The 27,520-nt window shown below is 39.5% G+C and overlaps 2 protein-coding genes across 5 annotated transcripts in view; both read right to left on the bottom strand.

Annotated features, from left to right (window-relative positions):
• Nucleotides 1-5,055: 5,055 nt before the first annotated feature.
• On the bottom strand, nucleotides 5,056-13,909 carry urm1 (ubiquitin related modifier 1). Its single transcript, XM_007566463.2, has 5 exons — nucleotides 13,810-13,909; nucleotides 11,994-12,064; nucleotides 7,920-8,001; nucleotides 6,210-6,258; nucleotides 5,056-5,679 (listed from the first exon to the last, which is right to left on the bottom strand). Exons 1-5 carry the CDS (start codon nucleotides 13,842-13,844, stop codon nucleotides 5,611-5,613), a joined length of 306 nt encoding a protein of 101 aa, XP_007566525.1. The 5' UTR covers nucleotides 13,845-13,909; the 3' UTR covers nucleotides 5,056-5,610.
• A 5,039-nt stretch (nucleotides 13,910-18,948) lies between these two features.
• Nucleotides 18,949-27,520, bottom strand: part of sh2d3ca (SH2 domain containing 3Ca) — a 56,529-nt gene continuing 47,957 nt past the window's right edge. For 2 of the 4 annotated variants that reach the window (XM_016679019.1, XM_007566499.2), the window contains 10 exons: nucleotides 26,841-27,118; nucleotides 26,663-26,740; nucleotides 25,116-25,243; nucleotides 24,654-25,023; nucleotides 24,174-24,303; nucleotides 23,858-23,973; nucleotides 23,531-23,702; nucleotides 23,317-23,428; nucleotides 23,028-23,234; nucleotides 21,154-21,329 (listed from right to left, as the gene is read on the bottom strand). In XM_016679019.1, coding sequence (XP_016534505.1) covers nucleotides 21,154-21,329; nucleotides 23,028-23,234; nucleotides 23,317-23,428; nucleotides 23,531-23,702; nucleotides 23,858-23,973; nucleotides 24,174-24,303; nucleotides 24,654-25,023; nucleotides 25,116-25,243; nucleotides 26,663-26,740; nucleotides 26,841-27,118 — 1,767 coding nt within the window. Of the gene's footprint in view, nucleotides 21,330-23,027; nucleotides 23,235-23,316; nucleotides 23,429-23,530; nucleotides 23,703-23,857; nucleotides 23,974-24,173; nucleotides 24,304-24,653; nucleotides 25,024-25,115; nucleotides 25,244-26,662; nucleotides 26,741-26,840; nucleotides 27,119-27,520 lie in introns of all 4 variants that reach the window. The other 2 variants (XM_007566481.2, XM_007566490.2) reach the window with 2 other exon arrangements.

The following is a 27,520-nucleotide window of genomic DNA, read 5'->3' on the forward strand; positions in this document are numbered from 1 at the left end:
AACCAATGGAGGCCTGGATTTGGAGCCACACACAAAATTTAAGTGAAATGTTCCCTTTATTTTTTTGAGCAGTATATATATATGGGAGGTTCTAAATATACTTTTTTATGGTTAATCTGGAACGTTCAGTTTTATCAGTGAATAAGGACCCCCAATGTGGCCCTATCACTCGTTTGTCACATGAGTATGTTATAATCCCCTCGTTTCGTGTCACTTTCCTCAGAGGCCTGCAGTAAACTGCCCTTTGAGGAGCAGAATGGTTGCGCATGGCGCTGAAGGCACCGCTTTATCTCCAAGTGCCTGGTTACGGCGTTGCACTAGTTTGCTCACACAAGTGAGCGGGGGCCAAAAGAGAAACATTCAACACGTCATGCAGCGCGGCCAGAGAGTAAACAGTGTCCGGATTGTAATCTCTTTTTAGGGAAGGAAAATGGGGCTGTTGTGTCTTTAAGAGGGGTTGCTGGTCCCTCATCGCAGCTGCCGGCGTGTGTGCGTGCGTCTGTGCGTGCGCGCGCGCGCGTGTGTGTGTGTGTGTGTGACACAGAGGACAGCGGAGATTCATTACTTAAGCAGTACAATGGACATTTATCACCCCGTGGTGTTATTCAAATTCAGTACCAAGCGAAGACCTTCTCCAGTCCTCTCTCCGCCTTCGCATCGCAGCCGCAGCATTTATTGTTGGAGCAGGAGGTGCAGAGGGACGCGCATCCGCACAGTGTGTCAGTCAGTCAGAGCCCGTAAAGGATGGGTGGAGAGGAGGCAGGAGCGTCTGTCCGGAGAGTATGAAGCCTGCTGGCTCCGCAGCCCCTCTGACGAGAGGGGGGTGAGCGTTTGGACGGAGCACAGACATCCGAGGGGGAACGCACGATGTGGGAACAGAACCAAGGACGCGCCAGCAGGAACTAGAGCGCTTTCCATCTCTATTTTTTTCCCTCCCTTATGGTTTCAACAGCGGAGGAAAGGACCACAGCCGCCCGACGTCCCTCTATTCAAACAGGAGGGGGATTTTTTTTTTTTTCCCAGTAATTTAACAGCCGTGGAAAACCATTGTGTTGCACCTTGAGGCACCAGAATTGAGGAGTTTTCCTCTTTTCTGCACACACGGATGCAGGAATTGCGTTTGTTCTCTCCCCTGCCGCTCTCTTGTTGGACAGATATTTTTACTCTGTTTTAAAGCAATTGCTTACGAGACTATATGTAGATATATAAAAAAACATAAAAAAAAATATGTCATTTTGGTTAAAACTGCAATGTTTATTCAGCCATTTTAAAGGACTGCTAAGATAACTTTAAAACTAAACCGGAGCAGATAAAGGACGCTTAGAAACACAGTCGAAAGGCTGAAATGCATCTATACGGTGTTTTAAAAGTGATTTATTTATTTATTTATTTATTTTTTTAGGGGGGCGGGGGGGATAAACGTTTGATGTGTTAAGAAAGAGAGTGGAAGTTGTACTACAGGTTGTCTCAGTGCTGTCACTGCAAATGCATCCTGCTGCAACAGCTCGGAGATTGAAATGTATGACAAAATGCTGAGCTTTTCTGAAGAAATTGCACATCTAAGAGACAAAGCTGAGCAGAGTTATAATAACAGCAATAATTTAGAAATAGAAAACAGCTTTCTGCGTCACACTGTTTGGGGGCAGCGGCAGCAGGTGCACCCAGGGGCCCAAAAACTGCTCCACACGCATGCACTGTTGGTGTGAGTTTTTGTTTTTGTTAATTTTTTTATTATTATTATTTGATTTTCTCCCACACCTTCTATCCTGTGGATAGAGAATATGCACGCAGAGTCTTTCGCGACTGATTGTCCAAACGCAATTCTTGAGTAAAAATCCCATTCCGCCCCAAGAATTGTGTATGGACATCTGTTGCTGCAGGCTCACATTCATCAACTGATGCCTTCCAGGCCTCCAACATCACCGAGACAGCCAGCAGAAAGGCCTTTGAGTCTCTGTTTGATTTGTAACTGTAGCTTTTGCAGGTAAGACACATATCTAAATCTGCATGTTATTTACTCAGAGGGTATGAACGCGAGTCTGGGCCAATAAAGTGACGGGAAACCCTTTTCTGCCTCAGACTGTGTTTTCGGCGTGTTTGCCCGATTAGTATTTACACTTTGTCGAATATCTAATCAAGACTGTTTGTTTTAAAAGGTAAATATCGACTGGATGCATTGATGTATCGACTGTATTTGGCAAATATGGTTGCAGGCTCACGGTGAGGCCTGCATACCGCACGGAGGCGCACGCTGTTGGTGACATGAGCCAATCATCGGACACGAGCAAAGATTGAGGGAAACGGTGGCAAACCATCTGATAAAAATGAAACTTAGTTATTGAAAAGTGTCATTTTACTTAAAAAAATGCACCTTTTCAAAAAACGTGGATGTACCAACAGAATTTTATGACACAAGTAAACACTATAGATCTTTAAATCGCATTTAGCAGCAGGGACTCTAAAGCTATTTTCTATGAAATGTGACGCATCTTATTAAATGTAAAGGAACAATACTTTCTGTAAAAAAAAAAAAGGCTTAAATATAAACAACCCTGAACTGATGTTAAATATAATCGATAATTCAAGTGGGACTCTTTTTGGCCTAATTTAAGACAGATGCTTCATTCTGGGGGGAAAAAAGCAACTCAAAAACGTTATAACAGTAAATAATGAAAAATATGCTAAAATTTCGAGAATTTGTTATTGTTGTTAAAAAAAACATTTGCTAATTTCTTTCAGAATAAATACAAGGAATTATAAAATGTCATTTTTCAATATATGTAAAATTTTTGCTGTTACTTATAGACTAATTAATATACACAGACACACATACACACCAACTGTCGACTCTCTCTCTCAACCTCTCTCTCTCTTACAGACACAGACACACACACACACGGACAAATGGTTAGGCAATGTGTGTATTGTAGTAGGACATTAAACGCTAACCTCTTTTAATACCAGAGGATTAATGCACAATGTTTGATCTTACAGCAGTGCGCAAAATGCAGCGCAAATTTGACAATACATCTGAAGGACTTAGCCTCGTTTATCAAAAATAAAGATGCTTTCGAAGACATAAGGAGACTTTCACTTCATTTTTTAAAAGTAAATTAATGACTTCATTTAAACCATAATTCGGTAAATCTGTGTTTTTCAATTTGCAATTCGTTTTTAAATGCCTGTGAGTCAAACCCAGTTTTCAAAGGTATTTGCACCTGGAAAGGAGAAATTCTCGCGATAGTTTGGTTAAGGGGAAATTTTTTGTTTAGAATTAAAACAAACAAAAAAAAACTTCAGCAGGTGAAAAAGTGGACAGGTTAGATTCTCTTAAACAGTGCTATTAAAAGTCTCTCCAGTAGGAATGAAAAATTTATATTTTTAATTTCTAACCATTTTTACTTCAATGTCATCATAGAAAAGGTTTCACGGTTTTTCTTATGCCTGCAAAGATTTCTTTTTGCAGAAAAGGTTTTCATCATCTTTTCAGCCTGTTCTTTAAATATGAAGCCTCACACTTATTCGTCCTTGTTGTTTACTATCTGTCTGTGTACCTCAGACTGAGCTGTTTATTCTGCTGGTGTGAACTGGGCATGTCTTTATGATGCTGAGGGCAGGAAGGTCGACCATAATGTCTCCCGCTGAGCAGCCGGTGCGCAAGCTGTGACCTTAAATAATAATCCACTACTTCTGAATTTGCAAATCACAATAAAAAAAAAAAAGGAAAAAAAGTTGACGGAATAATTTGAATTAACCACAGAAAATGCAAGTATCTTCAATTTCTAAAAAAAATATATATGTAATTTTTATAACCTAAACATTTATTTTAAATGGCGCGTGTAAAATCTAGTTTAAGAGCACAACAGGCTCAGCGCACAGCTGCAGATACATGTGTGGGATCATTTCCCTCCACTTTGTAAGCGTGTCCCTCGCAGACAGCCTCGGTATATCCTGCAGCAGCTGACACAGTGCAACACTTTCTCCTCTCTAACCCCCTCACAGCCTCATTAGCATTTCCTTTCTGCTGCCCATTATAGGCCGGTTTCCCGTTGCAAATCGGACTCCACCACCGAGAAAAGGGTTTTAGGTCGCCTCGGGCGTTCAAGAGAGGGCAGCCCGGAGGCTAGACCTCGACCTCCCGCAGTGGTCCTGCAGTTCACACACACCCCGTATGTCCATCCTCCACCTCTTCGCATGAATAGTCCATCTGAGTGTGGCTTTAGCTAGGCAACAATCAGCCCCAAGTTGAGTCTAATCATCATAAAAGTGCGGCGGGATCACAGAGCTGCGCTTTAATCGATTTTATAAGCTATCAAATATGGAAAGGTGCTGTTGGATCTCAATTAGGAAAAACGTTTGCAGAGGCCTCTGTGAGCGGTGTGTTAATGAGTATAGAAAATAATAGGATATGTCTAGAAAATAAATTTATCCACTGAAATAATAGCAACTAACAGTTAATTTTAAAACTTAAAAAAATATTAATACGGAGAATCGAGACAAAATGACCTTTTGTGAACCTAATTTTTTTTTAATACATTACATAATAATCTATTGCAATTCATGTACAAAAATACCATCTACAGCAATAATGGTATAATGAACTAATACCAAAAATTACAAATGTGTATGCTAGAATTCAATTAAAATATTTGTTCCATTTTACAATTTATCATAGTTGAAGAAATTCTATTTTGAAATATACAAGATAAAATAAACTAGTTAGCTGCAAAAATTATAAATAGATCACTACTAAAAATTGTTTTTTCAATCTCAATTGTATTTTTTTTTTGTTGTATTGTAAAATATTCCTGCTTTGAAATAAAAACAATTCATAATAATAATACAGTCAGTGCAACAGTCATCTTGCAATTAAAAAGTTGTGGGTGTGAATCTAGTCTCCTGCCACGTGTCAATGTGTCCTGGGCAAGGCATTACCCTCAACTTGCCTAGAGCAATTTGTGCATCAGTGTATGAAGGTGTGTGTATTTGTGGTTCTGGTGTGAAGTGTTTTGAGAAGTCAGCGTGACTGGAAAAATGCCACATAAATTCAGTCTATTAACCATTTATTTTCAGTTTATTGGAAAAAATACATACATATAAATGAAAAAAATTACATACATTTCAATGGAAGTAAGAAAGGAAAATTAAGAAAATGTGGGTATTTGCATGATGAATAACATACTGTAAGGTATAGCCGTAACGAGTAAAACAGTTAACAAATCTGTGTTTATCTTCAATTTTTCTTCTCATGAGTTAAAAAAAAAATATTATGTTTCCACATACTTAGGAGTTTCTGTGTCCCAAAATTATAGTGACATATTTTTTTCCAATTCTGGTCTCTATTGAAAACTCTGGGCTGGTTTTTTATCAGCCTAGTTTGATCAAAGACTTCCACACAATTCCAGGTTTTCAGAAGCCAACTCTGACATTCCCCTCATTCCTGCTGAACAGTATCAGCTGTGCGATTCGTGATGGCGTTGACGCGTCATCGGCGTCCAATAGGGTGAGTTGTTGTTTGCATGTGAGAACAGAAAGGGGAGTGAAGGGTGTTGAGGTCTGGAACTGTTATATACGTATTACACACGTTATGATGTCCGTCCTGTTAGTTATTTATCCTCCGTGAAGTGTAGAAATAAAAACAATGTTGTCTTGGTCTAGGAGTTGATAGTCCAGCTCTCCCTGATGTTTAAACACACAAAATATTCAATACTTATTGCAGGCACAAGACGAGGGAGAAATAACTGTGCTTATTAATATGAAAATATCTATTCCTCCTGTGCTCCCAGTGGGGTACAATCAATGACAAACTTCTCAATTTATTTACACCCTGAGCCAAGTGTCGTAATCAGATCAATTCATTTAAAACTGGGCCGTTCAGGCCACGTGTGAATCTAAATATGTGTTCAGCTATGAGACCCCAAGGACAAGCTGCTTCCACATTTTATGAAGCCATAACTGACTGGGAGAAAACGAGCAAACTCTATTCTCTGCATCAGCAAATATGGAGGTTATCCCTCCCCCTCAAATTAAAAAGTCATAATTTTCCTCTGTTTTGAACGTACAGTTTAAGTTACATGATCTGAGATCATTTGATGATCAACAGACAATATGTTACACATGTCATGCATCCCCCCATCCCCCCCACACATGCGCACACACCTAAATCCACCCCTCATCATCTGACAGTGAACGTGACTCCAAGGACTCACCATTAGCTCCCAGTCTGCATCGTTGATAAGCACCAGAATCCCAGGCCTCCTGTGGGAAAACGCACCGCTTTAAGTCAAACGCTTGTCCCAAAGGTGACGCACAGAAATGCAGAAAATACCTAAAGTTACCCAAAACAAACACCTCCAACCCCTCAGCAGGACCTCACATCAAAAACAGCTCACTGGAAATTGCTTCTGCAATTCGCTACGAGAATCTACTAGAAAAAAATATTAAACTAGATTGACTAGATTGATATCTGTGTCGGAAATATTCACCATTATATCCTTTCAATTTAAGCCTCGCTGGTTACACTTAGAAATAAAAATAAAACCAATGAATACTCCTGTAACAATAACATGTCTAAAATATTTTCAGGCTTTTTTTTATTGCAGTGCAATGTGCAAAAAGTGCAGCACAATTCCTTGCACTTTTAGGGTCACATTAGAGCTGTGTGAGTTAAGAAACATTAAGTTTTTTGTTAGTTCTTTTCTGATATTAATTCAATGAATATTTAACAAGTCTCCTGTTTTTCTTAATCATTTTGTTGACTTCCATACAGTTAAATGCAATACAAAATGCAAAACAACAACAAAACAGGCATGCAAAATGTTATTACAACAGAAAATACTAAACAATAAAGAGACAACTGAAATGTAGAACAGTGGAATCAAAATAGCAATAAAGAGTGCAACAAAAAAAAAACACAAAACAGTGTAATTTACATACAAAATGCATGTAAATCACTAGACACATGTATACACAGAGTTTTCTGTAAATCTCCCTTCATATTTATCTGGATTATTTATATCTAATTCAACTGTAAATAGATATAAATCATTTTTCATTCAGCATAACTTTGACCCAGCAGGCTGACGTAAAAAGCCGGCTGATTCTGACAGCGAAGAGGAACAAATCACACGAATACACTAACAATTTTGGGAAAAAAATAATAAAAGTGTGCTCTGGGAATTTGTAGTTTCATATCAATAAGTTGTAGAGGATTATATCTTATGACAGACCTAAAAACAAGCTCTTCCAAACAGATGCTTTTAAAAGAGTTAAAGTCATGTGCATGCTGGGATAATGCAGGAGGCATACACTGATGATGGCTCTCATAGTGTTCCTACCCACCAACACAGATCCTCTCTGACGTCAGCATGAAAGGGCAATGCAAGAGGAAGCCAAAAACAAACACACTCAAACACACACACACACACACACACACACACACACACAAAGAAAAACATGCAAAACAATCAAGGACAAAGCAAGAATTTCAAGTGTCCAACAAGACTTAAAATAGATCTAAATGATAGGGTTTTGGGTAAAAAGAAAAAAGGAAAATGTTTGCGGCCAACATGTCCAGCTTTAATCTAATCGGTGAGGTTTGTAGGTAGGCCAGCTTTTTCTCCATTCATTGGTTAGACGGTGCTATAAATAGTGGCGAACAAAGGCAGCTGTAAAAGTCAGCCAGTCCTATAAGACTGCAGAGAGCCCCACACACACACCAGCACAAACATGAGTGTGGCGTTATCACGTCACTGAGGCCTCCGACTTGAAATCAAATCACGCAGGGAAAAAATGGTCACAAACACAAATTCCTGCAACAAAATGTGTGTTTTTAACATAAGATTCCAGAAATGATGTTTTAGTGGAGAGTGTTTAGGCTTCCAATGTCCGCAGATCAAGTGTATGTCAAGTGCACTCACACTGTGTCTCCCTGGACAAAGAGCTCAGGCCGTTCCTTCAGCAGGTTCCGTTGGATCCAGACCAGCAGCTGCTTCATGTCCCCTGCAAACCACAGACACACATTTCCATCACACTCCCTCCACAACATTCACCTTTAGCTGCCATCTTCTAAAACTTCAACGTTTCCTTTATCCCCAAGAACAAAAGCCAGATCCTGGCAGTGTGGCTGCAGAAAACAGATTTATGTCACACACACACACACACACACACACAAACGCAACCCAAACGCATGCAGACAACGCAGGTCGCAGGTCAGGGGTTGGGGGTCAAGGTGCACGGTTCCAGCCTCCCGGTCGATGTGACGCGACGGAGGCACCAGGTGGGGCAGGGGGTGCACGAATCTCTGCGCCCATGTATGTATATTTATGAGTGTAAGCAGAGGAGGGGGGGGAAGGGGATGCTAGTTGCAAGGGGGAAGGTTGTCTAGAATAAACTGTCAACAGCAGCACAAATATCATTTACTTTAAATGCAGAAGTCAAACCAATGATGAATGTGGATACGTAGAGGCTTAATGTTGAATTTCATGGGTTAATATTACATATAAAAAAAAGCTGGAATTAATTTTTTAATTGACTATTTTTAAATCATTTCATGTTTCTTTCCTTTGAATTAAAAAAAGACATAAAATTTTCTCTTTGCTGAATTTTTTGCTACATATTAAATGCAAGGCTTCTCCATTTAGCTTAATTACCAGCCACGCCTGCATTTTCTATTAGTCTGACCTCGTCAACAATCAGACTGACCTTGTCTCAACAATAGGCTGAACCTCGCTCAGACTGAGCAGTGGAAGCCGGGCTTAAAGGACAAATCCCCACTAAAACAGCAACTGTGAATCCATAACGGTTACAGCAACCATTCCCTTAAACATTTAACGTGGTGTAGGAGTATTCAGATGTATTTTTATAAGAGGAGGAGGACAGATACTCAGATGAGCAAAGAAAACGACGACAATTTCCACAATTCTCAGATGGGTTTTGCCTGATGGCCGTGTATTACTCTGCAACTCAAGTGTCGCTCGATCACAGGTCTGCAGTTGCAGGTAGCCGCGCGCACACAAGCAGATTGAATTAATTTAAATCGCTGAACTTGACCGCTTCACGCAAAAGAACAGAGGAGACGAGGGGTTCAAACATGGAGAGAGCGAGCGTAAATGAAGGGAGGAGAGGAATACAGCGGTAGGAGGAGGAGGACAGGGATTCAGGTGCGAGGAGCAGGTTGAAGCTGCAGCAGGAAGCTGTTAGTGAGAAGATGGAGAACGAGCAGAGATTACTTCATATTTAGACGCTTTTTCATTAAATCGTTTTAGGAAAATGCAAAACAAAATCTCAAATATAAATACACACACACACACACACACACACACACACACACACACACACACACACACACATATATATATGTGAAACAAGGTTAAATTTACAAAAAAAAATCCTGTTTAAAGATTTGTATTATTCTAATGCAGATTTTACCCCGGACTCAGTGGGCTTTGGGTTTTGTGTTTCTATATTTTTCGTTGATTCAAAATAAAATATTGAACATATTAAACAAATCTTTGCTCTTAAAACCTACCTCTGTCTGGTCTCTGCAGCTTTGTGGATGACACAGATGGCAGATCATTTGAGTCTCTAACCTCAGACTCAGGTTAACTAAAGTGCCGTCTGTCCGGTCAGAACTGCATGATAGTTTATAATCACTTCCGTATAAATAAAGGAGACCTTGTTTTGCAGCCAGTGCACACTCACACTTTCTCTCACACACATACACACACTCACAGTAACGGGTGGTTACTGACCTGCTCTTCTACGGGGCTAAAAACAGAAGCAATCACTGTACCCGTCATAACTCCTTTTTTGTGCCCTCTGCCTTTCACTATTAGGATTTCTCTCCGCCATTACCTCTTATTCGCTCTCTCCCATTTACCTTTTCATTTCATATCTCTCACACACACACACACTACCCCTCCGGACATGAAAGTTCCTCTCCCCCTCTTATCTTGTTTGCCCTCTTTTTTTGCATTTTCTTTACGGAAACACAGGCAAACATATTATATTTGCACACTAAAAACAAAGTGTCTACAATCCGGTTAGCTTTTTGGTAAAAGAAATATAAACGCCTCTAAAGTGTCACATAGGTTTAACAACAGGCAGCTAAGTGAAATAAAACAACAGCAAGAGTCTCAGCTCTGAACAATTTCAAATACTCTTTGCAGCGCAGGTAGAGGAGAAGAGACGCATATGATAGAGGACAACATGCGTCACAAGATCCCAGTGCACCCTGGGATACAGCTGTGTAGAAGGGGAGGGGAGCGAAAAGGCGCCATTTTGATGTTTATTTAATACTAAAGCCTTTTCGTTTGCGAACGCGCTTTATTCAACTCCATTTTTCGCTTTTCTGTTTTAATGCGATTCCGGCCGTCACGTGAGGTGTGTGCAAGGGGGAAGGAGAGGAACGCGGTTCCATCTATCTGCTGATGTAATGGGCAAAACGAAAAATAAAAAATAAAAAATTGGGGGGATACTCTGGGCTATAGGGGTTTTGTTGTGTGTGTGCAAACAAGAGGGGGGACGGGTCTTTCAGTTGAGGGTCATCAATCATTGGTCGGGGTCAAAAAAGAAATACGAAGGATTCAGAACCAATTATATCAACCTTCACTGCATCCCCCCTCTGTGCTCTTATGAACACACACACACACACCCTCAGATATATAGGTTAAGGATATTTTCAGAGATCAGAGAGCCAACTCAGCCAGGCTGGATGTCTGCTCAAACCCAGCAAGCTCAGGCAAAACAAAAATAATAAAAAGTCAAAATGTTTATAATGTCTGCCTGAAAATGTAGGATTTAAGATACTATTACTGAAAAGAAACAAAGCTCCTGACAAACACACATAGAGACCTGCAGGTCATCTGGTGGAGCAAGGTCAGACATTCCCTGTTCTGGTCAACTTTTGTCTCTGTGCTGTCGTGGTAACATCAGCACCCTGCATGAACAGCCATTGTTTAGCCAAAAAGCAGAGGCGCGTATTCCTCCTATTTCTCCTGAACACAGACAAAAAAAATTTAAAAATCACTCAGTAGAAATTGTTATTATTGTTTTTTTTTTTTTCCACCTTCTACGTCTTGTGAAAATTACAACAAATGTGTGAACTTGGGAGTTCATGTGAAAATAAAATCTCATTTTTTGATGTTTGAGACAAAAAGGTTTGTTGCTTAACTGAGAACTAAATGATTTTATTTGGTCTTTTGGTAACATACACTGCCTCTCAGCAGTCGTATCACATGAATGTGTTTATATTTTTTCATATTATAAGAACAATATTGAATGGGTTTTAATGGGACTTTATGATCGACTCACATTAATTATTCTATAATAGTAAAATGGATTGAAAAAGACGCATTATTTTTCAATTTGCTTATTTTTTTTGCAACTAAAATATGAAAATTGTGGTATGCAATGTAAAAGAGCAGTCCCTTTAAATCTGATCCCTAAAGGAAATACCAAGTAGCCATGTATGTTCAATAGCTTTTTTTTTATAAGGAAGTGTACTTAAAAAAAAAAAAAAAAAAAAAAAAAAAAAAAAAAAAAAAGCTTCTCTGATTAAGTTCGATTGACCATTTTAGCTCTGATACAAAACACTATGTTTGGTGGAAAACTAACACTGCAAATCACCCAGAATGCACCACTCCCATAGTGAAACATGGCAGAAGCATCATGCTGTGGGGATATCAAATAGCTCTAAAAGCTATTTGAGCTTTGAGTTGTAGCATAAAGCAATTTAGCAAAACAGTGTAGCAATTACAACACTGAAAAGTATCAACAGGCAACAAATCTCTAGCAGATGTCTAAGTAATATAGCTGTTTATTGCGACATAGAAAACAATCAAACACCACTGATCCGTTCTGATACACATGACGTTGCATCGTAACCCTAAGCGGGTGTGCAGGAGGCAAGGTCAAAGCTAGGTTTGTATTTGAACTGGATGACTTCTTTCTAGTTTTAACCGCTGTGTTTTAAGGTGACAAGTGGTACTCACATGGTTCAGACTGGCTTGGTAGAGTCACATGATGCTCCTTGACGCCATCAAAAAGTAGCTCTGCTCCTCCTCTAAATAAAAGAACCAGGAGTTAAATATTAGAAATAAAACTGGAATACACCAAAAGCCTAAAGACGAATTTTGCCTGGAAGTTTAAATAACAAATAAGGACTAAACCAGGATTTTAATTAGAGAAATGTTGCATAATGCCAAACACGACTATGGGGATTTCTGACTAGACAGTTATTCAGCAGAAAGTCACGCTCTATAAGGCGGGTAAGCCACAAAAGGTAATTGCAAAAGAAGTTCCTGGTTTACAGAATGATGTATCCCAACGTACTATTAGACAGTGGAGTGGAAGAAAAAATGTGTGATAAGTAGGTGTACAAGGAACAAGGATGACCACAGCCTTGAGAGGAAGCCCATTCAAGAATTTTGGATTGGATTGACAGTTACATAATCTATTTTGGTTGTTGTTTCATTAATTACAATCCATAAAATAAGTTTGTTGTTCTGTTCCTGGCTGCCATGTATAAGCAGACAAAACTTAATTCTTGGCACGTTAAGCATCCAGCCAAAGTGAAACAGTGTTATTCCAGTAATCAGTTGATAATCTTTGTTAGCTCCTGTCACTCTTCTGACAAGGAAGACTCTTAATTCTTACCTTGCATCATGACTGAGCTCCAATGGAGACCCAGAGAATGACTGAAAAGTTTAAAAGCACTCGTAAGAGGAGACATCCCTGCATAATTTTATATAGAAAGTTACCCTGTATAAGAAGGACATTGATGTGATTCATGAAACTGAGTCCTTTCTAAAGAGTGCTAACATTCATTACAAGGGTAAGTGGCTCAATGAAAACTTGGGTAACCAGTGCTAGATGAACAACATAATAAAGTGAGCAACTATCCCTTCTGCTGCCATTTATTCATATATTTTGTAATTTGATTCTTATGTGATTATGATTGGTGAGCAATACAGCTTCATAAGCGATATTCCATATTTTTTTAAAAATAAATATAATAGTAAAACCTTTGAAATGTTTAATAAGGGTTTTATGCCATTATGAATTTATATTGTCAAGGAATAAAGTATCAAAATGTGTCAAAAGTCATCATTTTAAATATTTTTAAAACATATCCAAACAGTATTCAAAGAATAGAATGTTGGAACTTTATTATCTTCATATGACTGCATATTAAGTTGAGACTGTTTTTTTGTTTTTTGTTTTTTTTAAACTAATTCAGTCCTAATAAAAATATCCAAACTGAGGAAATTTTCTTCGAATTAAACAGGCTTTTGACAGGTTGGAACTAACTTATGTTTTGTGTTAAGGTTTTTTCCAGAATATAAATTCAACAACCTGAATGAATGAGGTTAAAACATAGTTAAATCTCATATTTTTCGTTTAAATGAGGGTTTGTTTTGAGGTTTTTGTGGCGCTATTTTAGCAGCCTCCCAGTGCTGATGCTTCTCTGCAGGGCTCATTAAGCACAGTATTCAGCTCTGTAAAAAGCTGAGAGACCGTATGTGCAGACTGGACGGATTCGAATGAAATGCGGAGATTAGCTGACTTGCAAAATGGCCATCTAGGCAATAAAGTACATGTTCTGTTATGTTGTTGCTCTGAGAAAATGTATCTGCAAGGTATCCGAACTGTTTTCTGCTCTTTTCTGCCTCGTTGAAGCGTTAAACAGCTGAAGGCAGTCAAGGTTTACGAGAATAATATATTCCCAGTGAACATATAAGCGTGTCAGTTTCAGAAAACTAAACATATACTGTTTAAATAATCGAGGACAGTTTAAAATGTACCTACCCAAACTCCAGATGAACAGCAACGGGGGCTGCCATGTTGTCCGCACATGCAGGAAGTGACGGAAGGCTAAGGCGGAAGTAACGTATTCAGTCAGTGTTCTGTAACCATGGCTACTGTCAATTTGAAGGACATTTCATTTTCTTTTTCTTTTCGAGTGAAATAAGGTATAGCTTTTTTTTTACCTGTTGAATATTAGATTCATAATATTCATTGTTATTCATAAAACATTTTGTTCCTCTTTTCATTGAATCGTTTAAAAAAAACGTAATATTTATAAAGATAATTATAGAGCACAATCATTCCAATAATTTGTTCAGAATGTAGATGGAGCTTCCGTTTTGTGTTTGTTTGTTTGCTTGTTTTTGTCTTTATTGCGTTTAGATAAAGCTAAACAATAATCCTTGCTGAAAATTACATAGGCGGCAGCATCATGTTGTGTGAATGTGTTATGCTTTAGGAGGACTGATGATCTTACAAATTAGATCTCATCATGACAAAAAGAACATTACTTTGAAATACTGAGCACACAGCTAAATAAATTGCAAAGTGACTTAAGTACAACAAAGTCAATCTTTCTAAATGGCTATCAGAAAGTCCCATTTTCAAGCCCATAAAACATTTATGGACAGGACAGAGCTATAAAAGGTGTGTCTAAGTAAAACTGCCTCTAAACCTGACTCAGTCACACCAAGTATGTCAGGACAAATGGGGCAAAATTAAAAGCTAAAGCTTGTGGAGTAAACAGTAGGTGTTGCATTATAAAATATGAAATTCTCCACGGTGGATTGCTGATATATCATCACTTGTTACTATTTCATCAGTGGGTCGAAACTTGTGTTCCACTATGGAAGTAATTTGCATGGTTAGGAAATTTGGATGCTTTAATGTCTAGTCCAGATTTTACACACAAATGTTTTATTTGTTGTTTGTTTTTTCCAGCTTTGAGTTACCACCTTGGTAGAGCTTTCTAATTCCTGTCATGTCTCATCTGACAGTCAAATGTCACAGCTCAATATGAGGTTCTTGTAGACTAATTTTTAATGGGTCCATTTTCTTTTCTTTAATATGACATAAATATTAATAATTGCAACAACTTAAGTCCGTTGCTCCAATGAAAAAAAAATCTTCTGATTTTGTAAAGTGAGCAGAAGTATGACGTAAAACAGTGAAACCGCATCTGCCCACTCAGTTCATCTTGCCCTTCTTACGCACATTATCAATCATCCTGCAGACAGTTTGAACCTCCGACTATCCCAGAGATGAAGTGGGCGTCGAGACGGGTGGGGGTGTTGATGGTCAGCAGTTTGAATTGCAAATCTGCTGCCTTCTGTTGGCGTCCACGCCATAGCAGGCCCCTTCCTCGTCTGTATTCATGTGTTAATGAGGAGCAAGCGCAGACAGATCGAGCTGGGCCTGGCGGGGGCGAGGGAAGGGTGAGGGCAGGCCCACCGACAGCTGAGGCTGCAACGAAAGTTTTGGAAAATAATAAAGACATAATCATTTTATTTTTGTTTCTGCTTGAACTGAGCTGAAATGAAAGCAAAGGGATACGACGCGGGATATTTATGGCTGTAGGTTTCATGGATGTGGAGTGAATTGCCCCTGAAAGAGCACACCATCGCTGCGTGTCATGTCGCATTTGCTAAGCTGCTCTGAGGTTCTTGCGCAGCTGTAATGGAAGACGCTTTACATTTCTATTTACTGTCTTTCATCTAAGTGATTCTTAAACCAAATTAGGAGACAAAAGTCTGTTCCAATTTTATTTAACAGTTTTATGTCATGAAGCAGTTCAACCTTAACCTGAAAACAGGATGCTGTCGCCTTTCATCTCATCGGATTATCGGACAACACTTTTGGTAAAATCTGAAAACCACAAAAAACTTGACAGCCTGGTAATGTACGTTTGCTGCTACGCTGCCTGCACCAGCTAAGGAGCAGCCAAGGTCACACATGATCAGATGACAATGACCAACATGGCAGATTAGCTATAGAAGGACGTTTGAGGGGGGGGATTACGGGTGAATTGATTATGACTGGCTGGCATGCTCGGGAGATCTCTGGTCTGTTTCCATATGAAAAATAAAGAGCTGAAATTAACATGTACCATGATACCAAGCAGAGAGAATCCTCTTAGAGATTACATCCATAACATGTTACGCCTATGGAACTGTATAAAACAGGGGGACAAAAGAAAAGGACAATATCTTATTGTCTGAGGAGTCCCATCATGCTTGATACTCTATTGTTGGTGAAGCTTCTTTTCATCTTTCTTCTGATATTGGTTAAATCCCTTAGTGCTGTTTTACAATGAGCTACACTGAAGAAAATGTTGCTATATTGTAGCCATTATTGGGATTTTACATGATAGAGTGTAGCAGTAATTATTACAATACTTTGTAAAATGAAGGAAATGATGCCTTTAAAATTTCTTTATTACAAATAGAGGAGACTCTCCAATCCAGTTTGCAGCTCCTTACAAATTTCTTTGCAGTATTATTGTCCTGTTGTAGCTTCATCCATCTTCCAATCAACTCTGATCAACTTTCCTTTCCCTTATGGCAGTGGAATAATGCTCCCACTGCTATGTTTCACTTTGGGTATGGTGTTTTCAAAATGAGTAAAGGTTTTAGGTTTTTTTCCTTTGATGAAAATTTATTGAAACCTCAGAGATTACAAAAGAGACCTAGACTAAGACAAACAGTCAAAGTCCAACAAGGACTTAAGGACGATCATACAAAGACACAGAAAAGGCAAAACATAATTATACCTATGGCTTTGTGCATGCAGGCCAAAAAGTTGTGCTTTGGTCTGATCAAACAAAAGCACCTTCTTTTTTGGTGTGTCCCCGACATGCCTTTCTCTCTAAACCATGGCAATATTCTTGCCACTGTTCCTTAGATGTCAGATCTGTGGAAGTTGTAAGTATCATCTGTGTTTTCCACAGATATCCCTGCCTGAGCTGTGGATCTCTTGGCAGCGTCTCTGATTTCTGCTCCCCTTGCCAAGTCGGCAGTTGAACCATACTCTTTTCATTTGGGATGAATTACAGAGTACGCTGTCAGATGTTTAAATTATAGGACATTGGTTTAGAAGTTACCCCTGTTTTAACTTCTCCACAACCTTGTCCCTGACCTATCCGCTCCTTGATCTTCACAATTCCGACTGATCATTATCTAATAAAACTGTGACACCCACTTAACACAGCTGTGCTTATTCTGAAAACAGCTTATATAAAACGTGAGAAATTTAAATGGTATGAACAGTTTTGCTCTGCACTCTAGCAGATGGTGTAAAGAAATTAAGCAGAAATTCTGCAATGACACCTCTGAACTCAAGTTAACAAATGCACACATTTGCACAAATGCACAAGAGTACTCAGGGGCACACATTCATCTATATGCACTCAACACACACATATACACACACACACACACACACACACTCCATCTGTCTATCCTCCCTCCCACTGAGTTGACCATGGCTCTATCTGCAAAGCAATGTGTGAGGCTTCACAGAGCACACATCCGCTCAATGCATTTTGTACTGCTTATTTTGATGCATTTGTTTCATGCACTTTGACTTTTTAAAACATGGACAGAGGATTAAGTCAAGTCCACATTTGTGCATAAACCAACTACAAAGCTAAATGTTTGATTAGCTGCAAATAGTGAGTCTACATCCACCTGAGAGGAGACGTCAGTGAAGACTATTGCTGGTAACGTGAAAGCCGTGAGGTTCATTTTTAAAAGGGAATGTCGCCATCTTCTGGCCTGTATTGTGCATTGCACAAGACCGGGGCAAAAAATAATTTCGTGAACTTTTTCTGTTTCTTGTAACCCACGCCAGTGTTATATAGAAGTGTGTGTTAGAAAATATGTAGGGATGGATGACAAAAATAAATGGAATAAGGACAAAATTAAAAAATATAAAATAGCAAAAGTGAATTTTTTTAAACTGTCTTTTCTGATACAGAAGAAAAAGTTTGAAAGAAAATATTTTTTTTCTAACAAAACATTCTGTTGTATCCTGAGGCAACCACTTTTTAATTGTTTAAATAGTTGATTTTATTCATTTCCTTTTCACTTTTATTATTTTTACACCAAGACTAAATGTTTCAATTGTACAAAAATGAAATGAATATTTATTGCATTTTCTGAGTTGAAGTAACCAATGATAGAAACACAAAGCTCACCCAACATTACACTGAATGACCACATCCATTGCCTTAGCTGTATAAAATCCAGTGCCTACGCCTGTAGGCTGCTTCACTCAATTAATACAGTATGCATGAAGACAGATGAGTGAATACTAGTGCAATATAAAGTTTTTGGTAGTTTGCATTGATGGTTCATCCTCATCATAAAAAAATACAATTTAAACCCATTTAAATCAGATGTATCTTCTGAATTTCATTATACCTGCCCATAGATTTTATTTCTTTAGAGATAAATATCTCAGATGCGGTTTTAAAAAAATGATTTTGTTAAATGAAACAACCATATGAGTTAAACAGTCCAGCAATTCCCAACTATTTTTTTTATAAATCATTTGTAAGATCACATCATTTGAAGAAATTATGGCATTGGTACTATTTGGTACTGTGCTCATAAACTGAGCAGCTATTATATTTGTCTTCTGTTTCTAGTCTTTAATCTCAAGTATACCTGTAAAAAGAAATATCCCTTATTAGGTTTTAACTCTCATAAAGGTCATGCAATAAGTGATTTTTATAAAATAATTGGTGCTACAATTATAGGCCAGTATATCAAAATTGAAGACCGGATGTTTCTAAAATTATGAGTGCTTATATATGCAAAGCATGCATTTATTTATCTGACAGATTTTTGATACACCTTTACCATGTTCTTAAGTAACGAAGACATATAAAGCAACGGACCACCTCAAAAATGTTTTCAAGATTTGTGACAGCAAAATAACAGTCAGACATCAGATTAGAATATGAAGGAAATGTTTAAAATAACTGACTGTATCGATGTTTGCATTTTGTTGTTTTTCTTAAAAGAATCAAACACATCCACACAAGCATTTGTTTTATTTGAAAAAAAGTGAATTATTATGTACAGTACAAAAAAGAAAAACAAAAAAGAACATGAGATCAGTCCTGAATCATTTCTTGACTTTTTTTTTTTTTTTGCTTACTTCATACAGATAAAAGCACTTCACATCATCATCATCATGTCAGTGAAACCTAAACCAGTAGGTATCCTCTTGGTCACAAAACAAGCAAGATCTGTGTAATTTGTCCCTGCCTTTGTCTAATGTCTTTATTCCTTTTTTTTTTTTTTTTTTTTTTTACATTTTTTGCTGACTAAAGTGCGCCCTCTCCTGTTGGAAGTGGCACATGGCACCAACTCTCCAGAACAGATCATTGGATCCAACATCCACAGAAAAGTTCGAATACACAACTGTGGGGGTGTAGATGGAACATTTTCGGGAAAAAGCTGATTTGATATCGGAAGTGATATCTCCAATTGCCTATTTGAAAATTAAAATTCCTTAAATATCTTGAGAGCTCCCAGCTGAAAAGATTGCATAGCTCTGAGAGACGTCGACAGCCTCCTCAGACCAGTTTACGGCAAAAATACTTTAAAGTAAAACAGGTGTCATTCCAATTATTTTAGCTCTATTGTTGAAACATAAACTGAAAAACATACAGCCATCATTCAAGCTAACCATAAATTAAACATGACACCCAGTTGCATCTCTGTAAAATACAGTGTTATCTTGAGATGAATTTATTTCTGTAATTTAACTCAAAAAGTGACATTGTATCATAATCCAGTGTTTGAAAAAAAGGTTAATCAGCAAAATCTGATAACCACCATAACAACATAGGATGGACTATTATAACGGCGTATGTATCTGAAGCACTAAATGCATTCGGACTGCACACCTGCAGGAAAATTGCATCACCAAGATCAAGGCGGCGTATAAAGTTTCCCTTAGGAGAAAACACCACATCTCACACAGATGAATGCTGCAGTTTGTGGGGCCACATCGTTTTGTTCAGCAACCTTCTCAACACACACTTTGCCTGTCATTGTGTGCCTATTGAGAAACTATGATCTGAAGCAACAGACTCACTCCAGTCACAGATTACATCCAACTCCAAAAGGCTGCAATTATCCCTGCATCTTGTCTTCTTTTTCCTTATACATTTTCCTTCCACTAAACTTTTCCTTGCCATACTTAGATCCAAACCCTGTCACTTTTCGAACTGGATTACAAAAACAAAATTAACTTGTCATTTTGCTGAGATGGACACTTGTACTTTCTCTGCCTTGTGAGTCTCATAAACAGTACATCATCGCAGGGTCCTTTCATCGCTTCGTATATTTGACACGCGTGTTTAGATTGTTATTAAAGCAACATTAAACTCGGTGCAACATTTACAGCAGCGTGCATCGACTGTTTTGGCCAAGCTTTGCAAACTGTAACATGTTCATAAATGCTCCCAAATAAGTGAAACATTGCTTTAATTAAATTTAAAATGAATACATTCCCAGGTAGTCTTCTTCACGATGCTGCTTTTGGCTACTTTTTGAAAGTACATGATCCACAATCCACAATATCAAATATATTAAGCAGCCAGATGAGACGAAAGGTCACTTTGTCCACACTGAGCTTTCATGTTAAAGTTGCTGCATTAAATCTGCATTTATTAATGCATGCCTGGTACATTTTTAATAGAACTAGATGGGATTGCGTGATCCATATTGAATGAGGTCTTATTAGCAGGGTTCCTTCGTGATTAGCACTGAGAGATTCATGAGTTTCATGTGGAAGTGGCCACAGTGCTTTGATATTATTAAAAAAAACAAATAAATAAAAGAACAGAAACAAAAATGGAGGAGCAGGCTTATCGACGCACGCATACTCACGCAGACTAAACATCCCGAGAGCTATGTAAAACGTTACGGTTATCTCGGCCGAAGTTTGTGACAGCAGTCGTAAGTTTCAGTTTTACTGGAGCGATGCCAAATTTCGCAGCTTCGTTTGGCCCCCAGAGCCCACCGTACACATGTTCCCATCGAACAGCTTTTCCCTCAGACTTAAATATTTTAGCAGGTTAGTCCACAGGGAGGTACACGCGTTTTTTTTTTTGTTTTGTTTTGTTTTTTTTTTCCATTTCCACAGTGAGTGCCACACTTGTTCTAAGTAAAGAAATCTCCTCGTGCACTTTTAGCTGCCTCCTCATTCATTTCTGCTTCTTTCACATCATTATCATCATCCCCCACTTCCGACACAAAATAAAACCATACCACACCGGGAGTGGTAAGTGCAACAAGAGTGTTTTGGCGATCTGGAGTTTCGGGGCTGATGCTATAGCTCGCTGTGGCGCACGGGAGGCTCCAGTTTGTGCGACAGAGCTGTGAGGACTTTGTCGAACTTCTCGTAGCGCTCCGACTGGTTGCCCTCGGACCCGCGGCTGCCCCACAGCAGACGCATCTGAAACTCCGTCTGGAAGACCTCGTGTATCTCAACTCGCTCCTGGAGTCCTGAAAAGGAGAAGCGATAAGGGTATTCGATGAAGATTTCATTGCAACTATGGTATTTAAAGAGAAACGGAGCTAAAAAGAAAGAGGCTCTTGATTGTTTTGTACTATGATCAAAGTTCTGCGTCAAAAGAAGATGGGAAAGAACAACCATAGAGAGAACAAAGAAGGGAATTGATGCAGCTTTTTTAGTGAAAGCACTCTGCGGAAGGACACCATTAACATCTCATTGTTGAGATGGGAGCATGGTTGAGATGCTCCCATAGGTTAATAATCTTTATAAATACAGAGGGGACATCTCAAATCTAATTTGTTTAAGGCCTAATTTAATATGTAAAATTGCAAAGATTTGAAAAAGACAACATGTTTGATTAGGACAGACGGAGTAATAAATCTTCCTCTTATCTTAAGGATTTCTTCTTTTTATGCTCTTTTGCGACATCTAAATATTTTAGTTTAAACACCAAGAGTAACAACAAGAGTAAAATCAAAAGGCAGTTTTCCAATGGAGATTTCATTTATTAAATTGAAAAAAATAAAAATAAAAAAACACCCAAAGCCAGCCTGGTCACATCGCAATATCTCCATCACAATTAAGTCTAGACTTTGACAAAAACCGCTTCAAAATCTCCATTTTGCTTTCATGAGCAATTCAAAAACTTGTTTTGGATCATTGTTCTGTTATGACCTAAAACATCAAGAGCCTAAAGCTCTAGTGGTCAGATGTTCTTGGTTGTAGGGATCAATGAGATGTAGTCTGACAAATATGAGATGGCTCATTGGGTTCTTTTTGCTCTGCTGTGGTTTTCCCCTTTAAACACATGGAAGCGATTTTTGCCCAGTTTCTCTCTTGTTGTTGAATCACGAACACTGATTGATGCCAGTGAGACCTGCTGTGCTTTAGATGTTATTCTTTGCTCTTTTATGACCTCGTAAATGAGTCATTTATAGGCCCAACCAGCTTGATAAACAAAATCAACATTTTGAAATTGTATTTTATGCCCATTTGCATTAATTCTGTCTGATATAAAATTGATGATCTGAACAAAATGTGACAGAAAGAACTCGTAGATGTATTTAGATGCAACTGACAGTATTTAAATTAACTGAATTCACTTAAAGTCTAATTTACAAAAGCTTATTTAAAGCGTGTAATGTCACAGTAATAACTTATAAGCTTGTAGTCTCCCACTTGTTAGATACAGATCACAGAAATGTAGCCAGTAAGCATCATTTACCAACATGAATACTGACAATAATAAAGATAATAATAAACTCTAAAAGTCATAGCCACCTACGAAACAAAAATGTTTCTAAACACAGCAAGGGTTTGAAGTTAAACAGGTTAATGATTGGATTCACCCTCACTGATAAAAGGGTCACGGTGATCAATTGGTGGTTATAATACAAACTGTAGGTGTTAGCTAAAAGCTATTGACAGGCTGTTCAATAAAGCAGTAATGGCATCAAACACGGACCCAAAAACACATTATTTGAATCAATGAACCAAACATAGCAACCATATGCATGGGATCAATACATCAGATCAGTGGTGCCGTGACCCAGCTTATTTACAGAAAGTGTTCAAAAAAATAAGCATCTAATTCACATAAAACTACAAGGCAGTTTCTAAGTTTTGACCAGACACTGATCATCGCAGAGCTGCAATCAGTCTTCCCGAGGTTAATGTGGAAGTCTCACCCTGCAGCTTGGTCTCAGCGGTCGTTTTGTAGATGTCCCCGTGATGTGCAATGGTACGTGCGGCCTCTAGGTGGTGCATGACCACGTCCACGCCGGCCTCGGAGCTTTCCCAGGGTTCGAGCACCTCCCCGACGGCAGCGCCTCGCTCCAGTAGAGAGAGGACTGGGAGGACGTGGGGGAAGGAGGTGCTGGACATGACACTGGACTCTGGAGGAAAAAAGACAAGGGTTGGAGTTCATCTGAGAAAGTAAACATCCTCCAACCAAACAGCTACCAGCTAGCAGCTCACCTTTGCCGTCGTTCATGTTTTTCAAGAACGGCTTGAGTTTCTTCTCATACAGTATAGCGCCCTCTGTATGTCTCTGGCGTAAAGTCACCCACGTCTGCTCCAGGCGGGAAATCTGAAGACAAAAAAAACAAAAAAACAAACAAAACTATGATGGACTTTCCGCCAAAATGGAATTCCTTGGTATCCTCGCTAGTGATGGTGATAGATGACTGACCTGTGGCATCTCCAGGGCTCTCATCACAGCTGCAAAACCAAACATGTTTCCCAGGTTACTTTTCAGTTCTGCTGCTAACTGGATGGTCTTATGCAGCAGGGCCGCTCTCTCCTCTGTACTTCCTGTACAGCCGAGGAGGTCCACGGCCATCATGATAGACATGGTGTAGAACCTGAAAATAAAAAAAATAATAATAATAATAAAAAAATAAGGTTCTGATGTAAAAAAAAAAACAACTCAACATTATGCAATGTTTCAAATACTTATACAACATTTCAAAACTGCTTATATTTAACTTTCTACACATGGAAAGAAATTTATTTGTACCTCTCCAGCAAGTCAAGTCTCAGCTGATGCCCATGTGGTAAAGTCAGTAACTCCAACCCTGAGGACACTCCCATCATCCTTTGCATCTCTGTCGTTACACCTAATATTCTAGCAACCTGAGCCAAAGCAATAAATATACATACATTATAATATTTATGTTTTCTGTCATGCCAGCTGCATTGAGCTTGTTTCTGTTTGCACCTGCAATTACGCATGCAAGCTTGTGTCAGTATTTTTGTTTGTGCGTCTATGTGTGTGTGTGTGTGTGTGTGTGTGTGTGTGTGTGTGTGCAAACTGCTTGTACTTGTATGCATACCTTGCAGTCGACAAGTGTGATGTGTTTAGCTGCGGTACTGGCATCGACTTCACCCAGCAGCTCTTTGACTCTCTTCAGGACTGACATCTCCAGAGGCTTATTTTCAGCAGGAAGCAGACTAGACTCATACCTGCAGAAGGAGAGTTTCAGAGATTTAGGAAATAATGGACCGTGACAGAACTCGAAGAGCAGTGAATGCCGCTACAAAAATGTGGAGAAAAGTAGGTTGCACAATTTTGCGACCCAGACAGCTGTCCGGCTTTGAATGCATCCAGATCTTTACAGAGTTAATCTGTCCCACATATTGAAAAAACTGCAAGATAAATCCAGAGTATTTTTTTATGGAGACTAGCTTTTGTCCGTACGGTATGCACTGACACATTAAACTATGAGTTAATACTTTAGTCTTTTTAATTGTTTCTCTAAACTAAGAAAGTCATAGATGTTGCCTGTTAGCCCAAAACCTCCTCCTGGATGTACCTGGATGGCCTGAATAAGGAGGTCGACTCCACCAGCGGGGCAACAGATGTCCCGTCTCCTTCTCTGCCTTCGCCTTTCCTCAGTTCTTCAACTCGCAGTCGCTCTACGTAGCTCTTAGTTGGGGGCTTGGGCGGCCCGCAGGGGCAGGGTCTGAGGTCACAGTAACTTCCAGCCGTCTCCGACGACTGCGATTGGTAGGCGGAATGATGGGCAGGCGAGGAGTGTACCGGGTGAGACGTTTGCGTGGGATATTGTGCGGGAGTGCTGCCGTCCAAGGGGCTGAGCTGAGGGTCGCTGGAACGGCGCATCACGGGGGAGGGAGGGACGACGGCCAGGGCCCGTCCGCCGGAGTGGGCTCTCTGCCTGGTGACTGGATAAAAAGAGAGACGAGCTTTCAACTCTCTGCAGAAGGCGTCTGTGTGATGGCAATGTATTATTTATGTGTCGGAGTCTGTCACTTACCAGCACTATACGCAGGAGACAGCGGGGTTTCCCCGACAGGCGACAAGGGGCAGCGGTACTCCTGAATCTGGTCCATGCTCATCGCACAATTGCGCATTGCGTCTTTATGGTGGTGAATAGTTGATGGGCTGCAAACGGCATTTTAAAGCTCGCGTTATATGACAGGAGCCATCTTGGTACGGATGTAAATGTTCTTTCTTACAGGGTGAGGGAAGAAGGAATGTTTTAGTTTGTGAGACGGTCGCAATAAAACTGCATTTCTGTTATTTATGAACTACAACAAGGCAGAAGCAGACATGAGTTTGATTTAGGAAATAGGAGAAAATAATCAATACCTGAGATTCACTAGCCTTACAAGCAATAAAGTTTTTATTTTTATTTTTTTTTATAAAAAATTGAAAAAGTCTGGTTTGCATTTATTTTCAACCTCTTTTACTCTGACAGACCAAAATAAAATCAAGTGCAAACAAATGTCTTCTGAAGTGCCCAAAATCTCCTAAAGGCCATCCACCACGGAGAGACGCAGCCAAGAGGCCAATTTTAACTCTGGAGGAGCTGCAGAGTTACACAGCTTAGATAAGAACATCTGACAAAACGATAATTAGCACTAATAATCTCCACAAATCTAAAGTTCATGGAAGACCAGCAAGAATAAACCCCTAATTACTCCTGCTTGTAGTTTCCCTCAGGCGATGTGTGGGACACTGCAAACATGCAGAAGACGACATTTCAGTCAGATGACATCAAGGTCAAACCGTTTGGCTCGCACGCCTGAGATCACTAAAACTGGACTTCATCCTAAGCATTAACACCTCTACAGCAAAACAGTTGCTGCATCATGCTGTGGTGATGCGTTACTACTACTACTACTACTACTACTACTATTACTACTACTACTACTACTTACTACCAATCAGGATTGGTAGTAAGACGTTTGAAGATAAATTCCTATCTAGGATTAACATTTGAGACTTGGGAGAACCAAAGCAGACTCGTGTGTTGGACCGGCCCAGTCAAAGTCCAAAATTCATTTAGTCCATTTGTGTGGACCAAATGATGGTAAACACAAGCTCTCCATCCAATCTAACTGAGTCAGAGTTCTTTTGCAAAGAAGATTGGGCAAAGATTTTAGTTTCTAGATCATACAAAGCGTGCAGACATTTGGGAAGGTGGTTTCAGAGTATTGGCTCATAGAGGTTTAAAACAAAAGCACACTACACTTTTCACACAAGTTAGTAATAAAGTTTGAACCATGTCTTGTTTTTACTCCATTTCATAATTGGGTGTTAAATACATTCTAAATAAATTATATTGAAGTTTATGGTTGGAAAAAGGCAACTTGGTGCCCAGAATCTTGTCTGCTCCTCATTGGTAGATTCATCAAGTTTTAAACAGCTACATGCCGTTTAAAACTTGCCTCACTGGGTGCAGAAGTGAACAGTTCTCATCACAAAGGGAAGTACTACAGGTGTCTGTGAAGTGAAGGGGCTCTAGGAGTGTGGAGGGAACCAGAGCAACACCATTGTTGTCACACACATAAACACAACCTGCATTCGGACACAGGCTCCGGCTCTGGCTCGGGCGGGGCCAACGGTGTCTCAACTGGACTGGGGCTGTCTGAATCACTGATTATGTATGTGACACAAAAAAAATCAATAACATTTCTCACAAAGCTGCAAGAGAGAAAGAGCTGTCAGGGAACATCAGCGTCCGCGCCCTCCTCACCTGTGAGGCATCATCTTTTCTGTCGTCAGCCCGTCCGTCATGGTGACGCTCCGTCGCTTGATGTACGCCCCCCTCTGGCTGGACGGCGAGTAGGCGGAGCTGTGCTTGCTGTTGGACAGGGCGAAGGTCGCCTCCAGGTAGCGCAGAGGTAGAGTCCTGCTGACGGGACAGTAGATGTGGGCGCCGCTGGACTGCGAGACGGCTTTGCGTTGGCCCACGTAAAAGCGCACGAGCTCCTGAACAGAGTCGAAGCTGTCTGACTCCAACACGTACTGCACCTGAGGAAGACAAGGAGGGAAGGTTTTGTTTTGAACACTTGCTTAGAACATTTGTTCCATTCTATTATTTATTAAGTGAGTAAAACATCGGCGGATCGTCTTGATCCTCCAATAATATCACGGAAATGATCTCACAGCTGGTAAAAACACACAAAAGAAAGAGTAAGCAGGATCGCAGCTGGTCAGCTTTGTACACCTGCAGCATGTTAGCAGAGACAACGAGACAACAAACACAAAAATACCAAATGAAAAGAGAAACATTTATTGTCTTGGCAAAGACAAACTTTCCAATTCAGCTTAAAATGCAGAACTCTTGTGTCCTCGGTAAAATAAGCAGCTAAACAAGGTGAGGTTTGATAACTTGGAACAGACCGAGCACGTGGCGGCCTGTTGCTAATGAAA

The sequence above is a fragment of the Poecilia formosa genome, unplaced genomic scaffold (genome assembly GCF_000485575.1).
Source record: "Poecilia formosa unplaced genomic scaffold, Poecilia_formosa-5.1.2 Scaffold6, whole genome shotgun sequence".
NCBI classification, from domain to species: Eukaryota; Metazoa; Chordata; class Actinopteri; order Cyprinodontiformes; family Poeciliidae; genus Poecilia; species Poecilia formosa.